Genomic DNA, 23,210 nt, shown 5'->3' with positions numbered 1-23,210 from the left:
CATGCATAGCCACAATACCAAAGAATGCACGAATGGAACTATGCTTCACAACCGGAGAGAATACATCATTATAATCAATACCTGGAATTTGGCTGAAACCTTTTGCTACTAACCTTGCCTTAAACCTTGGAGGCTCATTAGGAGACAAACCTTCCTTTCTTTTAAATATCCACTTACAAGTGGACAACCTTCTTTTGTTTAGGCAAGGGCACAACATCCCATGTGCCATTCTTGTCAAGCGATTGCATCTCCTCTTGCATAGCGTAAATCCACTTCACGCGGTCAACTGGATGCAACTGCCTCAAGCATATGTAGCAGGTTCAGTATCATGCTCCACCTGTTCAAGCACAACTCAAAGCATGATGAACAAGATTACATTCTTCAATTAAACGAGGACGTGGACCTTTGTTACGCCTCGGTCTATCAGCACAGCAATGGAACCATTTGTTTGCCGCAAAACAAGTGGTGAGTGCTGAACAACAGTGTTATCATTTTCAGCAACATCATTTTCTTTCTCCTCCACGTGCTCCACCCGCACGCTGATCCTCTCGTTGCTCATCATCGTAACTATCGAAAAATCAACAAGATCAGTAACATCCGTAGATGAACTCTTATAAAACATGACAGCCTCATTAAAGACTACATTCCTGCTATGCAAAACTTTCTTAGTTTCAGGATTCCATAACTTGTATGCCTTAACTCCGGAACCATAACCAAGAAACACACACTTAACAGCCCTAGGCTCTAGCTTTCCATTATCAACATGAGCATAAGCAAGTGCAACCGAAAACTCTCAACTGTGAATAATCAGCAGGTGAACCAGACCATACCTCAATAGGAGTTTTCTTATCAAGCGGAATACAAGGTGACCTGTTTATCAAGTAACAGGCGGTGGAGGCTTCTTTAGCCCAGAAACGTCTATGCATACCAGCATTGGACAACATGCAGCGAGCCTTGGAGATGTTGGTTCTGTTCATCCTCTCCGCCACACCATTCTACTGAGGAGTATATGGGATGGTGTGGCGCCTGACAATGCCTTCGTCGCTACAATAATCATTGAAAATAGTAGAACAAAACTCCATGCCATTGTTAGTACGAAGCAATTTAACTTTCTTTTCTGTTTGCTTCTCTACCCTGACTTTCCACTTTCTAAAAGCATCAAACACATCAAATTTATGTTTCAGGAAGAAAGGTCACACTTTTCTGGAGTAATCATCTATGATAGTAAGCATGTAATTTGCACCACCAAGAGAAGTCTTGCGGGAAGGTCCCCACACATCAGCATGCACATAATCTAGTATCCCTTTAGTGGTATGAACGGAAGCATTGAATTTAACTCTTTTATGCTTACCAAAAATGCAGTGCTCACAGAACTCAAACTTACTCAAATTGCAGCCATCTAGCAGGTCTCTCCCCGTGCAATTCTGCCATGCCATGTTCACTCATATGTCCAAGACGCATATGCCATAGATTAGTTTTACCGGGTTCATCGTGAATAACATCAGCAGGAATACTGCATACAAAGTGCTACCTCTAAGAACATATAACTTTGCAGAATTCATATCACCAATCATGTGAACGAGAGAACCTTTTGATACCTTCGAACTCCGCGAGAACCGGAGTGTTTGTACCGTCAACATCAAGGGTACCGAGAGAGATCAGATTTCTGGCCATGCCAGTATGTGTCTCACATCCGTCGAGTGCGTGTCATGCCATCATGCATCTTGATCTGAACGGAGCCAATGCCCACGATCTCACGAGGGTTGTTATATCCCATACGCACAACATCTCCACTCTGCACAAACTCATAAGAACCGAACCAGGCCTTTGTTACAGCAAATATGAAACGAACATGCAGAATCAAGGATCCACTCATCATTACCGTAAACACAACCAACAAACACAACTAGGCAATCGCCATCGAATTATCACTCGGAAACAACAAGCAGCCTTACCATCACCCTCGATTTGTTTTTCGGTTGGTAAGTACCGTTTCTTTTCTCTTTGTTCCGCAACTTCCAAGCAATCATCAATATTGTGGCTAGTTTTCTTACAATACTTGCGGAACTTACCATCTCGTCCCTTGGACTTTGAGCGACCTCTCGTCGGTCTTGCTCTTATCTCTGTTGTAGTTGTTGTAGTTGTTGTTTCTGTTCTCGATCCTCGCTCGGACCTCGCAGTTGCTTCGCCTTAGATGACGAACCCTCTCGCCCGCACCATAGATTTCATCTTTTCCCTTCACTGGAGGGCCTCATAAACTTCGGCAAGGGTTAGTTCATCACGACTATATAACAAGGTGTCTCGAAAATTCACGAAAGAATTTGGCAACGAGACTAACAAAGATAAGAGCTAGATCCTCATCATCATATTTTACCTCCATGGACAGCAAATCGAAACGATCTCTTTAAAGATCGATAGGTGATTCATCATTGACGCACCTTCTTGCAGCTTGTGCGAGAACAACTTCATCTTCACGTGCATCTTATCGGTTAGATCTTTGGACATGCAGATCGATTCCAGTTTCAACCACAACGCCGTTGCGGATTTCTCAGCCAGCACTTCCTGCAAGATATTGTTGGATAGATGAAGCTGAATTAATGAAAAAGCCTTACGGACTTTCCTCTTTTCATCGTCGGTCCAGGTCTTGGCATCTTTCTTGCCAAAACCATCAAGAGCTTCATCCGCATCGAAGATTGGGTAAGGATCGCCCTCATCTTCACTTGCCACGGAGAAAATCTCGTGGTGTAATCCAGCTGCGGTAGATCGAACTTCAAGAAAGACATGTCGCAAAACCCTAGATTGAAACACGGGCTCGATACCACTTGTTATAAAAGCGACAAGCAAATAACGAAGAACGAAACAAGAACACACGCAGGGGACACAAGATTTAACGTGGAAAACCCTTTCCAACACAGAAGGGGAAAAAACCACGGGCGCGAGCCAGCAAAACTTCTCTATATCGGGGAGTGTTTACAAACGCCGTGGGTTATCTTATAATCTGGTAAACCCTAGCCGACGGCTTACAAGATGTATATATAGGCGGTGCCAACGATCCGTACCCTCGCTCCGCTTGTCAGAAGTTAGCCTCCCTTTAGTATATGAAATTTGGATCACAATACAACAGCAACCATGTTCCAAACTATGTATTAGTTTATATAAAACCATGTTTCCAATTATGTATTAGTTTGTGTAATGTCCTCCTCTCTATTGAAATAAAAAATAATAATAATAACATATATTTTATTGTAAAAATAAGCTTAGGAGACGGCACATAGAAAACACGTCCCTCAAAGGCTCGATCGGCACCGTTTGCGGGACACTTTGAAGAAGGCGGCTAAAGATGCTCTCAGGTCATTCATCTCACACGCATATCCGACACTGTAGGTGCAGCTCAGCGAAGTGACTCACGCGGACACAGCCGGTGACAAAAGCTGCAGGATTCGCCCTGATGATGTACAGCACCGATCATCTATCAGGAAAGAGAAAAGCTCCGATCCAAGCAATCCAAGCTCCGTGGAAGTGGAACACGCGCGGTGTGCCCTGATGCGACGACGCGAGCAGTAGCGTGTCCGGCGCCATGGCAGGCACCGGCGGCGAACACGGCGTGCGCACAGCTTCCATATTTACGCCGAGCGGAGCTAGTAGTCACCGACGAGTGAAACGATAAGAACGCCGTGGCTGACCTGGGCGCACTGTCGCAGCACACAGGTCCAGGCGTCTGACGCCTGAAGGAGATCACTGTGCCACCAGTGACCCAGGGTCACGCTTCAAAATTCAGGGCGTACGTCCATGGACAACCGCTACAGTTTTGTGGACCGCTGCGATTTTTCACAGCCAAATCAACCTAAACGAGAAGATATATTACTTCACATTGTGTTTCTGAAGTTTAACTGTAATACTCTTCACCGCCATTGCGAGTTGCAGTAATATGAGTATATGACCGCCGTCGCAAACTGCGATATTATTCGATTTTTAAACTGGCTACCTGGATATTCTGCTCCATTTCTACACTGCTTGAAAGTCCACCCCCAAAATATGGTGCCGGGTCTGTCAGAGAGACGACCTGTTGATCGCGTAAGCAAAACTTCAAAAGGCCACTGCCCCCACAGAGCACTGACTCCTGACCTGACTACACTACACGGCACCACCACACCTCCAACTTAAAACTGCTGGATCCTGAACAACTCTCTCTACCCTATCCAAAGTTCCAAACACCAAAGAGCTTGTGAGAAAAAAACATCACTGCACCCACGCGGAGCCATCGAAGCCATCCAGCTCCAAGGAGAGGCCCGACATGCGGGCCCCGCCGCCTCTCTCCTTGGCCACCGACCACTGGGCCACTGTGCCGTCGTCGTCTCCCCCGCCGGGCGGCGCCACCGCGGGGCAGGCGAACCACTTGGCCTGCATGTAGCTGGACCGCCTCCACGGCGGGACGTGTAGGCCGCTCTCCCGGAGCGACCTGTGAGAGGCCAGGCACAGCAGCGCCACGGCCTTCCGCAGCTTGTCCGGCGGGCCCACGAACACGGCGGGCAGCCGGCTCGAGAGGTGGGCGTACCATGGCGCCGGTCTAGCCAGCTGGAACTGGGACCTGAATTCTATGTCCACCACTAGCCTGGTCCGGCTGGCCCCGCCGTCCGCTGCCACGTGGACGTCGATGTACTCGTGGTCACCTGCAAGGGACATGGGTGCCTGCCTGGTTAAAAAAGTCTCAGGCAGCTCATGGTTTCTTCTCAGGGAGCAAGCTTTGGTGGGTCGCTAACTGTAATAAAATCGTCTTTGGCATGAAATATTGTAAAGTTGTTTTATTAGTAGTAATACCATGCATAAGAAATGAGCTGTGGATCATTTGCTCTGCCAAAAGTAGTGATAGTAATCAAGAAATGACCAATGCTTAGTTGGGGGAGAGAATAATAACTTGCACTGTGCTCGTGTTAACTTGCAGTATCTCAGGCACCTCATTGTTTCTTTTGAGGGAGCAAGAGTTAGTGTGTTGCTAGTGCTAGTTGAATCAACAAAATCGTTGTCATGCCATGATAGTACTACTTACTGCGAGTAGTTCTACCATGCATATGAAAGGAGCTGTGAATCATGTGTTCTGCAGACTAACAAGAGTGGCGATATAAATCAAGAACTGAAGAATGCTTTAAATACCAAATAATGTGTTCTTCTAGCAAGTGTTTTGTTTTGCTTTACATGGAGGAATGATAATTTGCAGTGGCGTATGCCGGCTAAGCGAAATGGAGAACAAGTACTCCTACATTTTGTTGAAAAAGAAATAGGGGAAACGGCTGTGAATGAAGGAGAACAGTCAGTTTAAATCACATGGCAGTTAACGCGAAAGAAAATGTGGTAATCTTGGGAACTGTTTTCCTTACCAAAAGAAGAAACATGCTGTTTTAAGCTAGGCAGCATTTTCTCAGGGCAACCCAGCGCAGTTTCGAATGGATACAGGAGACGAAGCAGGAAGCACACACAAAAATGGTAAAAAAACAAGGGAGGATAAAATACTCAGAAGCAGCAGCACAGAAAGCAGGCAGCCATGGTTTTGCCCTGAGAGACTTTACCTCCCGGATGCTTGGCGGTGGCGACCCATGAAGACCTGCAGAGGGATGCGTCGTAGCCATCCTTCCTCAGCCTCACCATGAGCCTCTTCTTCAAGCTGCTCCTCTTCCTCTCCTCCCCCATGTTCCTCACATGCTCCATGGCCCTCTCGTATATCTCGCTCTCCACCTGAGTGCACCTCCCGAGGATGCCCTGAATGAATGATACACACATTTTGCGAAAGAGAAGGTAAGTAAAGCAACAAAGATTCAACATTTGAGATCAGAGCAGGCTAGCAATGGCAGAGAAATGCAGCTGTTCCACACACCTCAATGATGTGGCATGTAGTTTGATGCTGCATAGGCATGGACTCCGGTGGCGACGGTGGCTCAGCATCCATCTCAAACATTCTCTCCTCCGAGCTAGTGCTCATGATATGTCGCTATGACCTTTGGATGCAATGCTCGATACTGTAGAGCAAAGTGTTCTTGAGCTTTGTGTGGATAGAGAGCCTCTCAGTCATGGAGGCTTTTGCATTTATCTAGTGGGCAATAGGTGTAGTACTACTAGCACTGCTGCCTACTGCAAGCAATGTGTAAATGTGGGTTCGAGCTGGATGCCATCTTTTGCGTGAAAATTGAAAGCTTTGAAAGAGCATTGGGAAATTTATTGAAGATGACATGGTGATGGAGATAGAGTTGTGAATTGAACTGATGAGATGTGTGGACAGTGGGAGCAGTGATGAGCCATGGCATGGCGTAGGCTTCCTAGAATAGCCAGTGTTCTTTTATGTGTGTGTGTGTGTAAGCATTGGGCATCGAATAGATTGACTGAGAATATTCAGAGGCCAACGTCCATTTTGCAATGCATGCACATCTCTGATTCTTTATTATTCTATATCGCGTGTTTGCTCTACGTCTGATGTATATACTCAATTGAAAATATAGCTCTATGTTCCTTAGATTAGAAATAAAAATGTTAAGTCTGCATTTTCCCCTCGTTGTATTTCTTGAATACCAGAACCGATTGGTTTAAGCTACTGTTGCTGGCTCATTACTGCTCCATCTGCAACGGGTTGGGTTGGCGCCGAGCATGTCAGCTGCTGAACAGAACAGGCGCCCTTCCATGCATCTTTACAGCTGCCACAGAAACCTGGAGCTACTTCCGTGCAGCCCCTGCCTAAAGCATCGGAAGAAGAGTTCTACTTGAGAGTTTAGGCAGCTGATACGCCAACTATTCTTATCCCTGACAGCACTGCGACGGCGACTATAGCGACGCAGCAGCGGCTGCTGCACCAGAGTGCTGTGATGAACCCTAGTTAATCAAGCGTAAATGCTATACGTACGGGATAGATGGATGAATATATAGATGCCGGCCCTGCGGTCTACCGTTCCATAGATGTCCAGATGTACCTTCCTGCCCCATGCCTCGTGGATCTCGGCATGCAAATGTGCTTGGGATGAAACGATCAAATCGAGCTTGAAATTTTCGTTTTTGTCACTTGAAGAAGTTTGTATGCGAGAGCCCTGTCACTTGTCACTGATGGTCGCCACGAGAAGAAATAACGGCAACAAGGCACAAAAAAAAAATTTAAGATGTCGTTCTCTGCATGCGCATACCTTTTTCATTGCCATGTATAATAGTGTACCTGAACTCATAGGATAATTATTTCAGTCTGAATTGGGCGTACGTCCATTTGCTCTCCTTTTCCAGTGAGTGTCCTCTTCCTCTATTGATTCTTCAATGGTCAATGCCTCTACGGGTGGCTACATGCACGGAGTGTATAAATCTGCTGCAGCCGCTGCTACATGTTGGAGTTGCTGCTCCCATCATCCTTTAATTCAGTAACAGGCTTTCGGTTGATCAAAACTTGTTTGAGTGGGTTTTCAGAACTTATCTGAGCCTTTCTTTTGGAACTTTGTGAAAATCAAATTTATATGTTACTACAGGAAACAGTCAAGGTGTCGATGGCCTAAACCTACGCCGATGGCTTTTTGTTGGGGCTGTCAATGTAGAGCACGAGTCGGACAGCCCCCCAGAAGGGCCGTCGGCCTAGGTAAGCCGTCGGCGCAGGGGCGTGCTAGGCCGGCGGTCACCGTCGGCGTAGGGCACAGCCCGCCGTTGGCATAGTTTGGGACACATGGCGATGCGACGGCGTCAATCCTAAAATCCTATGCCAACGGCATAGCTGTCGGCCTAGACCTAATTTTGTTTGCCCCACGCACCCCATGGATCGCCTTTTTAGTTTTCAAAAAAATGATAAAAATTGCAAAAAATAAAACCACTCGAGATGTCCATGTGTGATTTTATCTAGTTGCAAGGGAAATTAACAAACACTAAATTTGTTTTTTTTTTCAAAATGACGTTATGTTTCGGTAAAATGGCTTTTCTGGTTACATACAATCTCCGATAAAAAATGATTTTATATGAAAATGTATCTACAGAAAATTTTACATCCGTTTCAACGGGCTATAGCCGTTTACTGACTTTTTTACACACCTCAAAATAAAATAAAATAGGAGATTTTTCTTGTTTTAGATTTCGGTGATTTTTTTCAAAAAAAGTAAAATTCAGTTTATTGTTATTTGAATACAAGATTATAATTACTTATTCATTGTTGTTTAGTCAAATAATTTTTTGGAATTCAAATAATAAAGAAGTGTGATGTCATGACCCAAGGAATTGATAGGGTACTATTTTAAACAAAGTATAACTTCTGTTCAGAAAGGTCACCCGGAAGAAATGAAGAAGTTAAGCATGATGTGACGGGAGCAGTTTGAAGATGGTGACCGACTAGGAATTTTACTATTAGCAAGTAATTTGACATGATATTAAGTATGCTTAGGAATTAAACTGTCAAACAATTCAAAAAATTGAAAATAATTTTGATTTTTTTTGGAAAGACTGACAAACAGCTGTTAACCTCTATACGAAAAATTCCCTCACATAGGTATTGGTAGAAAATCTTTTTGGATATAAGGTAAACTTGACCGTTTTCTGAATTCAGAAAGATAATGACCATTTGCGACTTGTGTAAAATTCAGAAAATGACAAAGTTGCAACACACACTACTGGAAAACAGGGCTTTCGTGGGAGCCTTTTGTCGCGGGCGTGCCTGCACCCGCGACAAATGGCCTGGCCACGTCGCCCCGAAACCATTTGGAGCGAGCCGGGCCTTTTATCGCGCCCTTTTGTCGCGGGCCGTATCACAACCCGCGACAAAAGGGGTCTGTGCTCTGGCGCCTCCTGCCAGCACCCCTTTTGTCGCGGGTCGTAATACGGCCCGCGATAAAAGGTCCATGCCTATATATACACGCAGCCAGCCCCCCACCTCCCCCTACATTTTTTTCCTTGGTGGTGAAAGGTGGAGGTGTATGCTAGCTCATTTTTTCTTGATGTGCACAAGAGGTGTTTGATGGAATGATTGTGAGGGATGCCACTTGATTTTATTTGATAAGATTTCTCCTCTTTTTGATCCTAAAAGGTTAGCAACTATTTTCTCGTATATACATAGTTCGTACAATACTAATTTTAGCAAGGTGATTGCATCTGATACACTTATGATGCAGATAAGTCATCCATGGATGTACGGTAACCGATGTGCTCCCACTTTCAGAGAGAGCGTGAATTCTTTCCTGCTTGTGGCCGAGGCCAACAAGTCGAAGCAAGGTTTTATGTGTTGTCCATGTCTGAAATGTAAGAATGAGAAGGATTACTCTTGCTCAAGAGACATTAAGAGTCACCCGCTTCGGTTTGGATTCATGTCCGGCTATAATGTTTGGACCAAGCACGGAGAAGAAGGGGTTATGATGGAAGACGGCGATGAAGAAGAAGATAACGATGACCGAGTACCGATCTATGTTCTCTCGAATGCGATGATACCGCAATGGACGACAATGAAGAAGAAGGAGGTGAAGAACAGGCATCGGATGATCCTGTTGATGATGATCTTCGTCGGGCCATTTCGATGCAAGAAGAGACCGTGCCACGGATAAGGAGAGGTTGCGGTTCGACAAGATGTTAGAGGACCACCACAAATTGTTGTACCCGGGTTGTGAAGATGGACATAGAAAGCTGGGTAGCATATTGGAATTGCTGAAATGGAAGGCAGAGGTCGGTGTGATCGACTCGGGATTTGAGAAATTGATGATAATATTAAAGAAGCGAGTTTCCAAGAAATAACGAATTGCCCGTCGAGTACATATGAAGCAAAGAAGCTTGTCCGCCCTCTAGGATTAGATGTGCGAGAAGATACATGCATGCATTAATGATCGTATCCTCTACCGCGGTGAGAAGTACGAGAATTTGAATAAATGTCCGATATGCGGTGCATTGCGGTATAAGATCAGAAAAGATGACCCTGGTGATGTTGAGGGCGAGCCACCCAGGAAGAGGGTTCCTGCGAAGGTGATGTGGTATGCTCCCATAATACCACGGTTGAAACGTTTGTTCAGAAACAAAGAGCATGCCAAGTTGTTGCGATGGCACATGGAAGAACGTAAGAAAGACGCGATGTTGAGGCACCCCGCTGATGGTCGGTGATTGCGTGTAGACACACGTCCGTTGGGAACCCCAAGAGGAAGGTGTGATGCGTACAGCGGCAAGTTTTCCCTCAGAAAGAAACCAAGGTTTATCGAACCAGGAGGAGCCAAGAAGCACGTTGAAGGTTGATGGCAGCAGGATGTAGTGCGGCGCAACACCAGGGATTCCGGCGCCAACGTGGAACCTGCACAACACAACCAAAGTACTTTGCCCCAACGAAACAGTGAGGTTGTCAATCTCACCGGCTTGCTGTAACAAAGGATTAGATGTATAGTGTGGATGCTGATTGTTTGCAGAAAACGATGAAACAAGTATTGCAGTAGATTGTATTCGATGTAAAGAATAGGACCGGGGTCCACAGTTCACTAGAGGTGTCTCTCCCATAAGATAAATAGCATGTTGGGTGAACAAATTACGGTCGGGCAATTGACAAATAGAGAGGGCATGACCATGCACATACATGATATGATGAGTATTGTGAGATTTAATTGGGCATTACGACAAAGTACATAGACCGCTATCCAGCATGCATCTATGCCTAAAAAGTCCACCTTCAGGTTATCATCCGAACCCCTTCCAGTATTAAGTTGTAAACAACAGACAATTGTATTAAGTATGGTGCGTAATGTAATCAATAACTACATCCTCGGACATAGCATCAATGTTTTATCCCTAGTGGCAACAGACACATCCACAACCTTAGAACTTTCTATCACTCGTCCCGGATTTAATGGAGGCATGAACCCACTATCGAGCATAAATACTCCCTCTTGGAGTTAAGAGCAAAAACTTGGCCAGAGCCTCTACTAATAACGGAGAGCATGCAAGATCATAAACAACACATAGGTAATAGATTGATAATCAACATAACATAGTATTCTCTATCCATCGGATCCCGACAAACACAACATATAGAATTACAGATAGATGATCTTGATCATGTTAGGCAGCTCACAAGATCCGACAATGAAGCACATGAGGCGAAGACAACCATGTAGCTACTGCTATGGACCCATAGTCCAGGGGTGAACTACTCACTCATCACTCCGGAGGCGACCATGGCGGTGAAGAGTCCTCCGGGAGATGATTCCCCTCTCCGGCAGGGTGCCGGAGGCGATCTCCTGAATCACCCGAGATGGGATTGGCGGCGGCGTCTCAGTAAGGTTTTCCGTATCGTGGCTCTCGGTACTGGGGGTTTCGCGATGAAGGCTTTAAGTAGGCGGAAGGGCAACGCGGGGGGCCACACGAGGGCCCCACACACCTGGGCCGCGCCGCCCTGTTGTGGCGCCGCCTCGTGGCCCCACTTCCTTTCCCCCTCGGTCTTATGGAAGCTTCGTGCAAAAATAGGACCCTGGGCGTTGATTTCGTCCAATTCCGAGAATATTTCCTTACTAGGATTTCTAAAACCAAAAACAGACGGAAAACAACGAATCGGCTCTTCGGCATCTCGTTAATAGGTTAGTGCCGGAAAATGCATAAATACGACATATAATGTGTATAAAACATGTAGATATCATCAATAATGTGGCATGGAACATAAGAAATTATCGATACGTCGGAGACGTATCAGTCGGCAATGGAGAAACATCGGGAGAGAGTTCCCGGATTTTGCAGGTGAGGCAAGGAACTTATACTTTGGTCTAAGTACAGATGGCATGAATCCTTTTAGGGAGCAGAGCTGCAGTCACAGCACCTGGCCCGTGACTCTATGTATCTACAACCTTCCTCCTTGGTTGTGCATGAAGCGGAAGTTCATTATGATGCCAGTGCTTATCCAAGGCCCAAAGCAACCGGCAACGACATTGATGTGTACCTAAGGCCATTAGTCGATGAAGTTTTGGAGTTGTGGGCCAAACCAGGTGTACGTGTGTGGGCCAATTGTCGAGGGTGCTCCTCGATTTTCGCGCAATCGTGGGTGTAGTGGGCCGTTAGTTCTCTCCCTTCCTTAAGCGCCACGTGCTTGCTTTAATTTTTTCCTCAAAGTTCCCAGTTTTCTCCACGGCTTCCCGCAACAGCTCCTCATTCTTCCTCTTCTTCCTTCTTCCGCCATTGTTGCGCCGCCGCCACAGTTCCAATCTTCTCCAGATCTCGCGATGGTGAAGAAGAGGAATACCACCGCCGCTGCTAGCTCCACCAGCGAAGGTGCCGCTGCCAAGTCTTCTTCTTCCCTTCCGAAGGGGAACGCTCCAAACGCCCCTCCCCCAGCTCCGGCGCCGCCAGCGCCGTCGGGCTCGATGGCCAAACCCGGGGATTGGGTAGCTTCAACCGTCACCAAGCGTGACGAAAACAGGTCTCGAAGCCTAGGATTGATATCCTCCAATGCCGGAGATGTAATCCTTCTAGGTGCGATCTCTCGGCCTGATCCTCCTGCTGGATTTTCTGTGATGTTCTTATCTTTCCTTCATCGAGGCCTTTCACTCCCTGCTCATGGATTCCTCCTCCATCTCTTGCGGATGTACGAAATTCAATTGTGGCAACTTACCCCCAATTCGATCCTTCACGTTGCTGTGTTCATCACCCTTTGCGAGGCGTTTTTGGGCATTGAGCCTCACTTCGGACTGTGGAAGAAGATCTTCTATGTGAAAAGATACAGCAGTAGTAATGAGCACTTTGTCACCGGAGGAGTAGGTTTTGTTGCTCGCTCAGAAGTTAATTACTTCAATTTCCCAATGAGAGAGTCCGTGCAAGGATGGAGGTTGAAATGGTTTTACGTTAGGGATTCCTCGTCACCCGAATGTCGACTCCCCGCTATGCCGACGTTTCTGAAGCCAAACCTAAAGACTCCTGGAAGAACATCCTCTCAACCGATGAAAGGGCCTCAGCCGAAGAATTGTTTGCCAAATTCCTTCAAATTAAAGAAGCTGACGGCCAAACTATGACTGGTACGGAGGTGGCAGCAGTTTTCCTGAGGCGCCGAATCCAACCGATCATGGCCGAATTCACCCGATGTGGTTGTACTCAGGCCCAAAGGATGTGACCAGGATCAATGCTGCCAATCTATCAGAAAAAGAGTTGCTCGATGAAGTTCGTCGCCTCACTTCCTTTAACCAGGAAGATTCGATTCCGCTGATCTCTTCTTATGCTCCTCTAGACGTTGATCACCCGCCATTAGGGGTACTTCCCTTACTTTTTCATATCTTTTTATTACAGCTCCTTGCTTAGCCGACATGATTATCTTTGTTATTATTTGTCATTCTTCTTTGTCAGATCCTTGTGCCTTCTGAAAATTCACATGACTCACCGGATGACACTTCTGAGGGAAAAGGCTCCTCAATCCCCGTAGATTTTCATACCATGGATCAAACAGGTTTAGAGGATGAATATAATGGTCCAATGAATCTTGAAGTAGCCCGTGCTGATCTTCCCCTCTCAGCCGATAACACCTGTACCGCATACGGATCGGTGCGCAACGTCGACGCCGATCGTGATACTTTTGTTGATGCAGTCGCGGATGGGGCCAAGGCTTCTCCCGCGAAGAGATCAACCGGCGGCTTTGCCGATGAAGATGATCTCTTCGACATGTAAGTAGTTCCCTTTCGAAGATTATACTGTGCCCTTTTTATCTGTCATACTTCTATTTTAATCACAGCCGACTGTCTGCTTTCGTAGTGACGAGGGCTTTGTTGAGCCTCCTCCTAAGAAGGCCAAGTCCGATGCTGTTTCGCCAGTCGTGGTCGCTTCAGAAGCTTCGGCTCCTAAGGCCGCTCCCACGGCTCAAGCTTCGACCGCGTCTTCCCTTTCCAAAGGAAAGGATATTTCTCCAACTCGCCGCTATCGCGGCTCCTTTTTCTGTAAGTCCTCTTTTGATCTCAATTTGAATTTCTTGGAGCATGCCTTGTTTTAATTATTTTTGTTTCTCTCTTACTTAAGGACCTACGTGGCGTTATCTCTTCTCTGGAGATTTTCGCCTCCCGGTTCACTTCTCTAGAGGCTGACAAAGTTCGGCTACAAAAGGAGGTCGAATCTTCTTCCTCAAAACTGGATGGCGCAGTCAAGATAGCTGCCGCGGCTCGCCGAGAGATTGATTCTCTGAAGGAGGAGCTGGCGAGACTTTGTCGGAAGACGTTGTTAAGGGTTTAAACTTTTGTCGATGACTAAATTTCTTCATTCCTTTCTATTGCAGAGGCAGCGAATATTCCTGTCGATGCCCTAGAAAGAGTTGCAAATAACTCCCCGTCGAATGATGTGTCGATGGTTTTTGCTTCTCACCAGCTTACACAAGAACTTCTCATGAAGGGGAAGAGTGTTCTAGCACAGATACACTCGATGATCTTCCCCAAGATTAATCAAGAAAAGAACCTGGGACAGATGATCGATTCCTTCGCGGTTAACACCAAGGAGGCCATCGAGGTATTCAAGTGTACATCGCGCACTTATGGTGCTGTCCTTGCCTTCCAGCTTATGATGGGTTACGGCTTTAAGGGTGATATCGAGGAAATGACTAAAGGGCTTCCAAAAGGGCAGGACGGGCAATCTGTTGATTTGAGCACCTTTAAGGCGTCTGCTCTTACTTGTGCCCGTCAGCTCCTTGAATTGGTTTCATCAAGGAAATCATCGGCTGGCCCTAGTTCATCGACTCAAACTCAGCTTCCCTGATTCTTGTAACAAACTTGTGTCTTTGAGCTTGATGCAAAACATTGCTCTGCCGCCTAACTCATGCTTTGTAATAAACTTCGTGTTGTCATTGTCGTAGACACACTCTTGCTTATGATATCAGTTTCTTGTACTTCTCCCGATGGGAGTTATTTTGGATGTTCGGTTGTACCATATCCATCACTTTTTTATAACCAATACTTTCCGCAGGTCTTCCCAGTACCTTCGTTTACAGACGACTCGTCGGGTGCGCTTTCCGAAAGCGATCGGATCCAGCGCATGAAAGACCGAATGACGCAGATGGAGAAGGATTTACGCAGCACTTATGCCTTAGCTGCCATCATTAATAAAAAAGGCGAGACTGCAGCCGCCGTGGAACGGTACATTCTTGGCGAGCTGCAGAAGGCTACCGAAAGTTTAAACTGTAAGTTTCTTGATCCTTTTGCCTGCTTGCTAGCAACTTCTTGTCTGGATCTTTGACCGATTCTTTTGGCGGTCATAGCGTTGAATCCTGCGGAAGAGAACAAGCGGATACACGAGCGGGTGCGTGCTTTGACTCAGCTTTCCTCATCCGAAGAAATTTTCTGGCGGGACCAATCGAAGACCTCGGCTGTCGTTATATTCCAGGATCGGGTGCAACAGGTCCACCAGTTCTTCGACAAGTGCTACAGGGCCATGAGGGTAGTTTGGAAGACAATGTTCCCTCTGAATGCAGTTCCCCCTACCCTTTTGACTTTGATGTCTGAATTTGGAAGTGCCAAGAAGGTTCGGGAGCTAGTAAGATCTCAAGTCTTTGCAGGGGCCAAATGCACGCTTGCCCTTGTGCTTGCTTGTTATCCTTCAGTTCACTTGCAGTCTATTGCCAGCGCAACTGGTGACTTTGAGGAGCTGTACCCGAAAGTTTTGGCTCCTGCTCATGTAATTGTCGACAGGCTGGAGGAGATGTCAAAGGTACCTGAAGAAGAGGAAACTCCGCAAGGGTGATAGAAAGGTGTAAAGTTACTTTTGTATATTGTATCGGCTAATCCGTCCGAGTATTCGGGTTTTTTGGGCCGAAAAACTTCTTAACTGGTTGGTACACGAATGTGTACTTTCACCATGCCGTTGGCAGATATTAAAAGGGGCGGAGCTTAATTGCCCGTTGTATGTATGAATTCTAGTTGGTTAGCAAATCATTATGAGTGATCAGCTCGTGTTGCAGGTTTTGCTAAACCTGTTGTATGCGCAACTTTGCTTTCAACCGTTTGTAAATTTCAACAGTCATTCCCGAATTTTTCGGGTGTAATGATTCTGCCGATGAGCCCGTTGCTTTCGATATTTCCATAAGTGAAATATCGAGCGTGGGTTGTGTGCAAGTTTTTCCAGACTCTCGCTTTGAACGGCACTCGTAGAGGCATCTGAAGCAGAGGGAAAGGTGACGTCATTTTAGCACTCGTAGAGGCTTTTTGGAGCATGATCTTCCGCCCTGTACTATGTGTACATAGTGATGGGGCTTAGAAGTTTGTAGTTACTGCAATGCTTAACAAGAATTGAAGCTTTAAGTTCTTATTAATAAGGTAAGTACGATGCTAGAGGGCGAAAAGAATAAGGCCCTGTTTATAATGAAGTAAAAAGAGAAAATAAAAGCTGATAGACTGCTTAGTCAAGGAAGGGGTTCTTCTCTTCGTCTGGCTTCTTCACCGCGTTAGTAGTTGCCGCAGCGTTGCTGGTTTCATCGGTGGTTGCCACTGTCTTGCTATCTACTAGGCCTTCTGTGCCGTCAACTCCCGAGCCTTTTGCTGTCGACGCTTTCGCTGCCGAAGCTTCTGCTGCCGAAGCCTCTGCCGCCGATGCTTTAAGGGCGAGAGCAGCTGGTTTCTTCTTGGTTTCCCTGCCGTCTTTTTCTTCCTTGATCTCTCGTAAGGACAGCTTTGGCGGAGGGCCGACGATTTCTCGCTGCGGCCCAAACTTTGCAGCAATCCTCTGAAAGTCGCGATCACAATTGTCCGAGCGTGAAAAACTTCCATAGACTGTGATGTTTGTCCCATTGTTCCCAGGCATTTTCAGCTTAAGGTATGCATAGTGCGGCACAGCCATGAACTTGGCATAGGCTGGTCTCCCAAGTATAGCGTGATACTGTGATTCCCAGTTCACCACTTCAAACTCGATTTTCTCCTTCCTGAAATTATCAGCTCTGCCGAAGATAACATTCAGGTAGACTTTGCCAAGAGAGTGGCCCGGTGCGGTTGGAAGGATTCCATGGAAGCAGGTGTCTGTTTCTTCCAGCATGCTCATGGTGATCCCCATACTCCTGATTGTGTCTACGAATATCAGGTTTAGCCCGCTTCCACCATCCATAAATACTTTGCTCATCTTGAACCCCCCAATTTGTGCTTCGACTACCAGGGCAGCGTGTCCTGGTTTTGGTATGGTCATCGGATGATCTGCTCGGCTGAACGTAACGCTCTGAGAAGACCAGTCGACGTACTCGGGGATGTTTGCCATGATGCTTTCCGCCAAATTGATCTCTCGAGTGAGCTTCTTCATCTCTCTTTTTGAAACACCTGTCTTGTGGATCATGCTCATCTGCCCACGTGGTGGTGGGAATGCCTCGTTGGGTTGGGCCTGCTGGACTTGATGTTGTGGTGGAGGTGGTGGTGGTGGTGGTAGCTGTTGCTGGCCTGACTGCTGGATGAGCTTGTGCATGTCAAGGAACTGCCGACAGTCCCTGAGCAGGTGACTCGACTTCGTTTTGCCGTCTTTGGAATCGACATACGAATGTAGGTAACAAGGGGCGTTGACCTGTTCAGCGTAGGGTAGTTCGGGAGTCCTCTGTTGCCGTGGTTTATAGTTACCACGGTTCCCAAAGTTGTTCCGGTTACCATCGTGCATGTCGTCTCGGTCGTCCTGCCGGTCGGCATACCCTGCTGCTACCAGATTGTTATCATCGTAGTTGCGGTTTTTCCTCCTCTTGTGTCGATCCCTTCGGCTACCCGAGTCGTGCTTCGGCTGATCATCGTCTTCGTCATCGCTGCGCTGCCGTGGCCTTCGCACGTTATCTTCGCCATCGGCCCAGCTGTTGGCAATTTCCATTAACTTGGTTATGGTTTTTGGCTTCTTGCGCCCGAGTTCTTCTATGTAACTTTCCCGCTGGACGCCGTCGCTGAAAGCGTCGATTGCTCTGTCGACAGATACGTCTTCGGCAGCATTCAGGAGCTTTGTGAATCTCCCAATGTAGGAACGCATCGACTCCTTCTGCTTCTGCTGACAATTCCGTAGCTCTTCGATCCCGACGGGCCTCTTATATGTTGCTTGGAAGTTGGCAACGAAGGCGTCTACTAGGTCATCCCATGATTTGATAGAACCTTTCGGCGACCCCGTAGCCGAGCCCGTGCTGAATCCTTCAAGTAAAGTTGTAAGCATTGCATTGCCGCTATCTGGTTTCCTTTCTGCAAGATCACTGTCTGTAGGTAATCATCTATCCAAGATCTTGGTTCTTGCTGCCCATCGTACTTGGCAGCGTCAGTAGGGGTAGGCTTAAACTTTTTAGGCGGCATTGCTTCGCGTATCTTGTAACTTAGGCAGTCGGCTCCCCTGAGCTCGCCGTCGTACTCCTGGTCTTCATCCGAAGAATCGCTATCGTCGTCTTTCCTGGTGGCGCGTCGACGCCTTGCTTTGTCGATCCTGCTCTGGGTGATCTCGTCTCGAGCGTCTCTCGCATGATGTTTTGACCCACTGCCTTGGACCATAGTTTTTTCCTTTTGCGGGACCAGGTTGTTTCCCAATATCGCGAGACTCTCGAGGGCACCTCGGTGAGCCTGAGCCATAGATCCTTCGGGCGCTGGTTGATGAGGTAAGCGGCGAGGTTGGCCGTCGCTGCTGCAACGGTTTTTGGCCGTGGCATGCCCGCGGTATCCGTGGTCATGAAAGATTTAGTCAGATTTGACGTTATCTCTCTGGCGTCATCTTCCGAAAGCCTGGACAACCTTGACCGGTGCTTGCCCGCTCCCTGAGTGTTTCGGGAGGCGCTTCCTTGCGAACCCCTTCGCCTTTCGCTGGATCGGTCTGCCGCAGATAGGCGCCTCTCGAGGGTGGCTTGTTCTTTCGACAGGTGCTCTCGGTTTTCTCCAGTATGGAGCGGTAAGCATTGAGGGTTCCGACCGAAGTCCCTGCGGGGAGCGGTGTGTTGTTGAGTACTGCTGCCCTTGCTGCCGCCCACTCTTCATCCGCGATGGTGTAGTCGCTGTCGCGGTTGCTGGCGTTGTCCTCAAAACTTGCCCTTCTGCTGGAGCGAGGGGTATGATCCTCGTCTCCTCTGCGCCTTGCGTTCCCCGTGTTGTTGGCGACATAGACCTGATGGCGTGCCATCCTTTGGGTGGTTCGCTGGATGGTGCTATCGATACTATCTTCTCCCGATGAATACTGGGCGTTGCAGATGAACGGCGTGTCGGTAGATCCTAGTCCGTGCCTGGTGTCGCAGTTCAAGCAATAATACGAAGTCAGCTTCGAAGACGAGGAGTCATCTGACCCTACTGACATAGAGGACATCGAACGAGGAGCCGATGGAGTGGGGGAGCACGTCGATCCCGTTAAGCCAGCCGACAGATCGATTGAAGATGATGCGTTTGTCGATCCAGAAGCAGGGGATTCCAGCAGTTGAAGGATTCCTTCTGCGTTGACGTTGTAATGGACGCTGCCGAAGGTCATCTCCATGTTCCCTTGTAGATCCGAAAAGTTTGAACGGGAGGACTCGCTGTGTGGAGTAAACTCGTAGGAGCCGAATCGAATCGGGCTTCCCAGGTTGGGCGACGATGGTGTCGATGAGGTTGTTGATGAAGTTATTGGCGAACTTGCTGGCGAAATTGCCAGCGAGTTTGCCGATGAAGCTACCGATGTCATGATCGGATCTGCCGATGCCCTGCCTTGTGCCAACAGGGTTCCCACAGACGGCGCCAATTGTCGAGGGTGCTCCTCGGCAATGCCCTCCGATAGGGGCTTAGGGTTGATGGAATCCTGCGAGCCGACACGAGACATCGGTACACGTGACAAGCGGGGAGAGCGATTTACCCAGGTTCGGGGCCCTCGATGAGGTAAAACCCTTACGTCCTGCCTGTCTGTTCTTTGATTATGATGAAAACAGGTTACAATGGGGTGCCGAATAGTTCGGCTGTGATCTCGCCGAGATGCTAGTTGCTAGGGTAACCTAGTTCTAAGCTTCTGTTGGCTATTGCTGCTAAGATTGATTGTTCTCCTCGGCAGGCCCTCTCCTGGCCTTTATATAGGAGGCCAGGTCTCAAGGGTCCTACCCGAGGACGACTAGGTTTACAGTAGATTGGATCTAATCTTTCCTTGTTTGTCCGTTTCCTGATCTTGTCCGCCAAGGAATCTTCTGACGCACCGGCCTAGTGGCCCATCTCGCCTTCTGGTAGCTTCATGGGCCTCCAACTTGTCAATATCAGATAGGGCAATACTGGTTACCCGAAGGGTAATGCCCACGTCACCGAGCAAGAATTTGACCTACGAGCGTTGCTATTCGTAACTATCAATGATTGGCCTGCTCTCAGTAACATTTCAGGACAGACGAACAAAGGATACAATGCATGCACACACTGTTTAGATGAGACTGAAAGTAAATATTTGGAAAAAAGCAGTAAAAGTTGTGTACCCGTTCAATCGTCGTTTCCTTCCGCGCAAGCATCCCTTAAGGAAAAAGGCAAGCATTTCGATGGCGAGGCGACCGCCGTCCGAAGCCTATCCCCCGTAGTGGTGCTGATATATTTGACATGGTCAAGGATTTAAATGTTATCTTTGGAAAGGGTCCAGGCAGTCGACCTTTTCCGAAAGACGCTGACGGACACGCGCCCATGTGGAAGAAAAAATCTATTTTTTGGGAGATAGAATATTGGAAAGTCCTGGAAGTCCGCTCTGCAATCGACGTGATGCACCTGACCAAGAATATTTGTGTGAATATTCTAGGTTTTCTGGGCGTGTATGGAAAGACAAAAGATACACCGTAAGCACGGGAGGACCAGGAACGTCATAAAGGACGAAACGGCAATCATCCGGGCAGTTTGTAGGGCCCGCCAGCCTACGCTCTTACCAAACAAGAGAAGGAGATCTTTTTTGAAGCCCTATTCGGTATCAAGGTTCCATCTCGGTTTCTCGTCGAATATAAAGGGGATAGTAAATATGAAGGAGAAAAAATTCCGTAACCCGAAGTCCCATGACTCGTCACGTGCTTATGACACAATTGCTTTCGGTTGCATTGAGGGGACTTCTACCGGAAAATGTTCGACTAGCCATTGTGAAGATATGTGCATTCCTCAATGCAATTTCTCGAAGGTAATGGATCCGTAAACTTTGTCGAGATTACGGGAAGATGTGGTCGAATGTCTTGTCGCCTTCGAGTTGTTGTTCCCACCATCCTTCTTCAATATTATGACGCACCTCCTCGTTCACCTAGTTGAAGAGATTAGAATTCTCGGTCCCGTATTTCTACACAATATGTTCCCCTTCGAGAGGTTCATGGGAGTCTTAAAGAAATATGTTCATAACCGAGCTAGGCCGGAAGGAAGTATCTCAAAGGGCTACGGAACTCGAGGAGTTCATTGAGTTTTGTGTTGACTTTCTTCCCGACCTTAAGACGATTGGTGTTCCCGAATCTCGGTATGAGGGGATGCTGACCGGAAAAGGCACACTAGGAAGGAAAGCAACGGTGTGCAGGGACAAGATTTCTTTCAATCAAGCACACTACACAGTTCTATACAATTCCATCTTGGTGGCTCCGTACATCGAGAAACATAAGAATGCTTTACGAGAAATAAACCCGGGCAGCCCGAGTCCTTGATTACACGTCAACACATGAATACCTTCGGCAGTTGGTTGGAAAGACATCTCATTAATGACCCATCTGTTGTGGAGCAGCTGTACTTGTTGGCCAGGTTACCATCTTCAAACATATGTACATTCCAAGGGTACGAGATAAATGGGAATACATTTTACACGATCGACCAAGATAAAAAGAGCACCAACCAAAACAGCGGTGTCCGCTTCGATGCAAAAGACGAGAATGGGCAGACCACCACATATTATGGATACATAGAGGAGATATGGGAACTTGACTATGGTTCCACTTTTAAGGTCCCTTTGTTTTGGTGCAAATGGGTGAAGCTCAGCGGTATACATATTGACGATAAGTACGGTATGATAACAGTGGATCCCAACAATCTTGCGTACCTGGATGAGCCATTTGTCCTAGCCAGCGAGGTGGCTCAAGTTTTCTACGTGAAGGACATGTCTAGCAAATCAAGAAAAAGAAATCAACAAAAGAATACATCAACCGAGGAGCCAAAGCGCCACATAGTTCTTTCGGGGAAAAGAAACATCGTGGGAGTGGATGACAAGACAGACATGTCGAAGATTATAATAAGTTTAAAGAAATTCCGCCCTTCACGGTGAAAATTGACCCAAGCATCTTACTAAATGATGAAGATTCTCCATGGCTACGGCGTAGAAGATCACAACACTAGATGGCGATGTTATAATGTATTCTTCATATATAGTTCCCAAGACAATCTCTACATTTATGTAATAATGAGAACCCTTTCCCCAACACTGTTAGAGGAGACGGAGTCTTTCACGGGCTTGTAGGGAAATTTTTCCGAGGAGCAGCTTCCGAAGATGCCGTAGGGCGTGTGCACCAACGACATCTTTGAGAAGCTGCGCCACGGGAGATTTCCCAACCCTTTCCTTCATCCATGGGAATGAAACTGTGCTTGGCTTGTTGATCTGCTTGGCAAGGCGTATCGATGCTCCTTTTATAGGCACGGCACCGCTTCTACTTTGTCTTGTTCCTTCGACGAGGCGTCGTGCGCTACATGCTTTATCTCATCGAGCAAAGTGCATCCACCCACGCGTCCTTATCCTGCCGACAGCCTTTAGTCCCGACTTGCAGCCACCAACCGTGACAAAAGGTTACCGACACATCCTTATCCAGCCGACAGCTTTAGTCCCGGTTGCAGCCACCAACCGTGACAAAAGGTTACCCGCACATCATCCCCCGCATAAGGCCCTCCTAGATAAGCCTCCCCAGCATTTTGTCCCGGTTTGAGCCTCCACCGGGATGAAAGTTTCGCGCGCCACTTCGTTCCCGCCTATTTTCTTCCCGCATTCCCGCCATTTTTCCACTATATATATGTAGGCTTGGACTCATATCTCGCAAACCTCATCACTCTCTCCCATGGCTTCCATCGTATGTCTAACACCCCGGGAGGCGGAGGCGCTTTGCGCCTCGAACTACCCCTGCCCGCCCGGCTACCGCGTCCCGACCGGCTGGTTGCCGAGCGCTCGGAGGCGTACCGGTCCCTCCTATCCCTCTAGGTGTGCCACGCGAGATGGCCATCACGAACCACTACTATTTCGAGCTCACGCCTGAGTAGCGGAGGAGTCCCCAGTAGCATCCCGACTACAGCCCGACTTGGGACAGCTTCTTCATCAATCGGCGTGAGAGGGCGGTTGCCAGGTACGAGGAGGACGGCCCGCCTCCTTCAAACTTC

At 47.5% G+C, this 23,210-nt stretch overlaps 1 protein-coding gene across 1 annotated transcript in view; it reads left to right on the top strand.

Annotated features, from left to right (window-relative positions):
- Nucleotides 1-12,176: 12,176 nt before the first annotated feature.
- The window catches only part of LOC124662634 (N-lysine methyltransferase setd6-like), a 49,654-nt gene continuing 38,620 nt past the window's right edge, over nt 12,177-23,210 (top strand). Inside the window, exons 1-3 of the mRNA XM_047200447.1 lie at nt 12,177-12,225; nt 14,207-14,433; nt 14,887-15,056. Of these exons, the coding sequence (XP_047056403.1) occupies nt 12,177-12,225; nt 14,207-14,433; nt 14,887-15,056 (446 nt within the window). The remainder of the gene's footprint in view (nt 12,226-14,206; nt 14,434-14,886; nt 15,057-23,210) is intronic.

This window comes from Lolium rigidum, chromosome 6 (assembly GCF_022539505.1).
Source record: "Lolium rigidum isolate FL_2022 chromosome 6, APGP_CSIRO_Lrig_0.1, whole genome shotgun sequence".
Classification (NCBI taxonomy): Eukaryota; Viridiplantae; Streptophyta; class Magnoliopsida; order Poales; family Poaceae; genus Lolium; species Lolium rigidum.
Note: the sequence above shows the minus strand (reverse complement) of the source record. Positions and strands in the feature narration are given on the sequence as shown.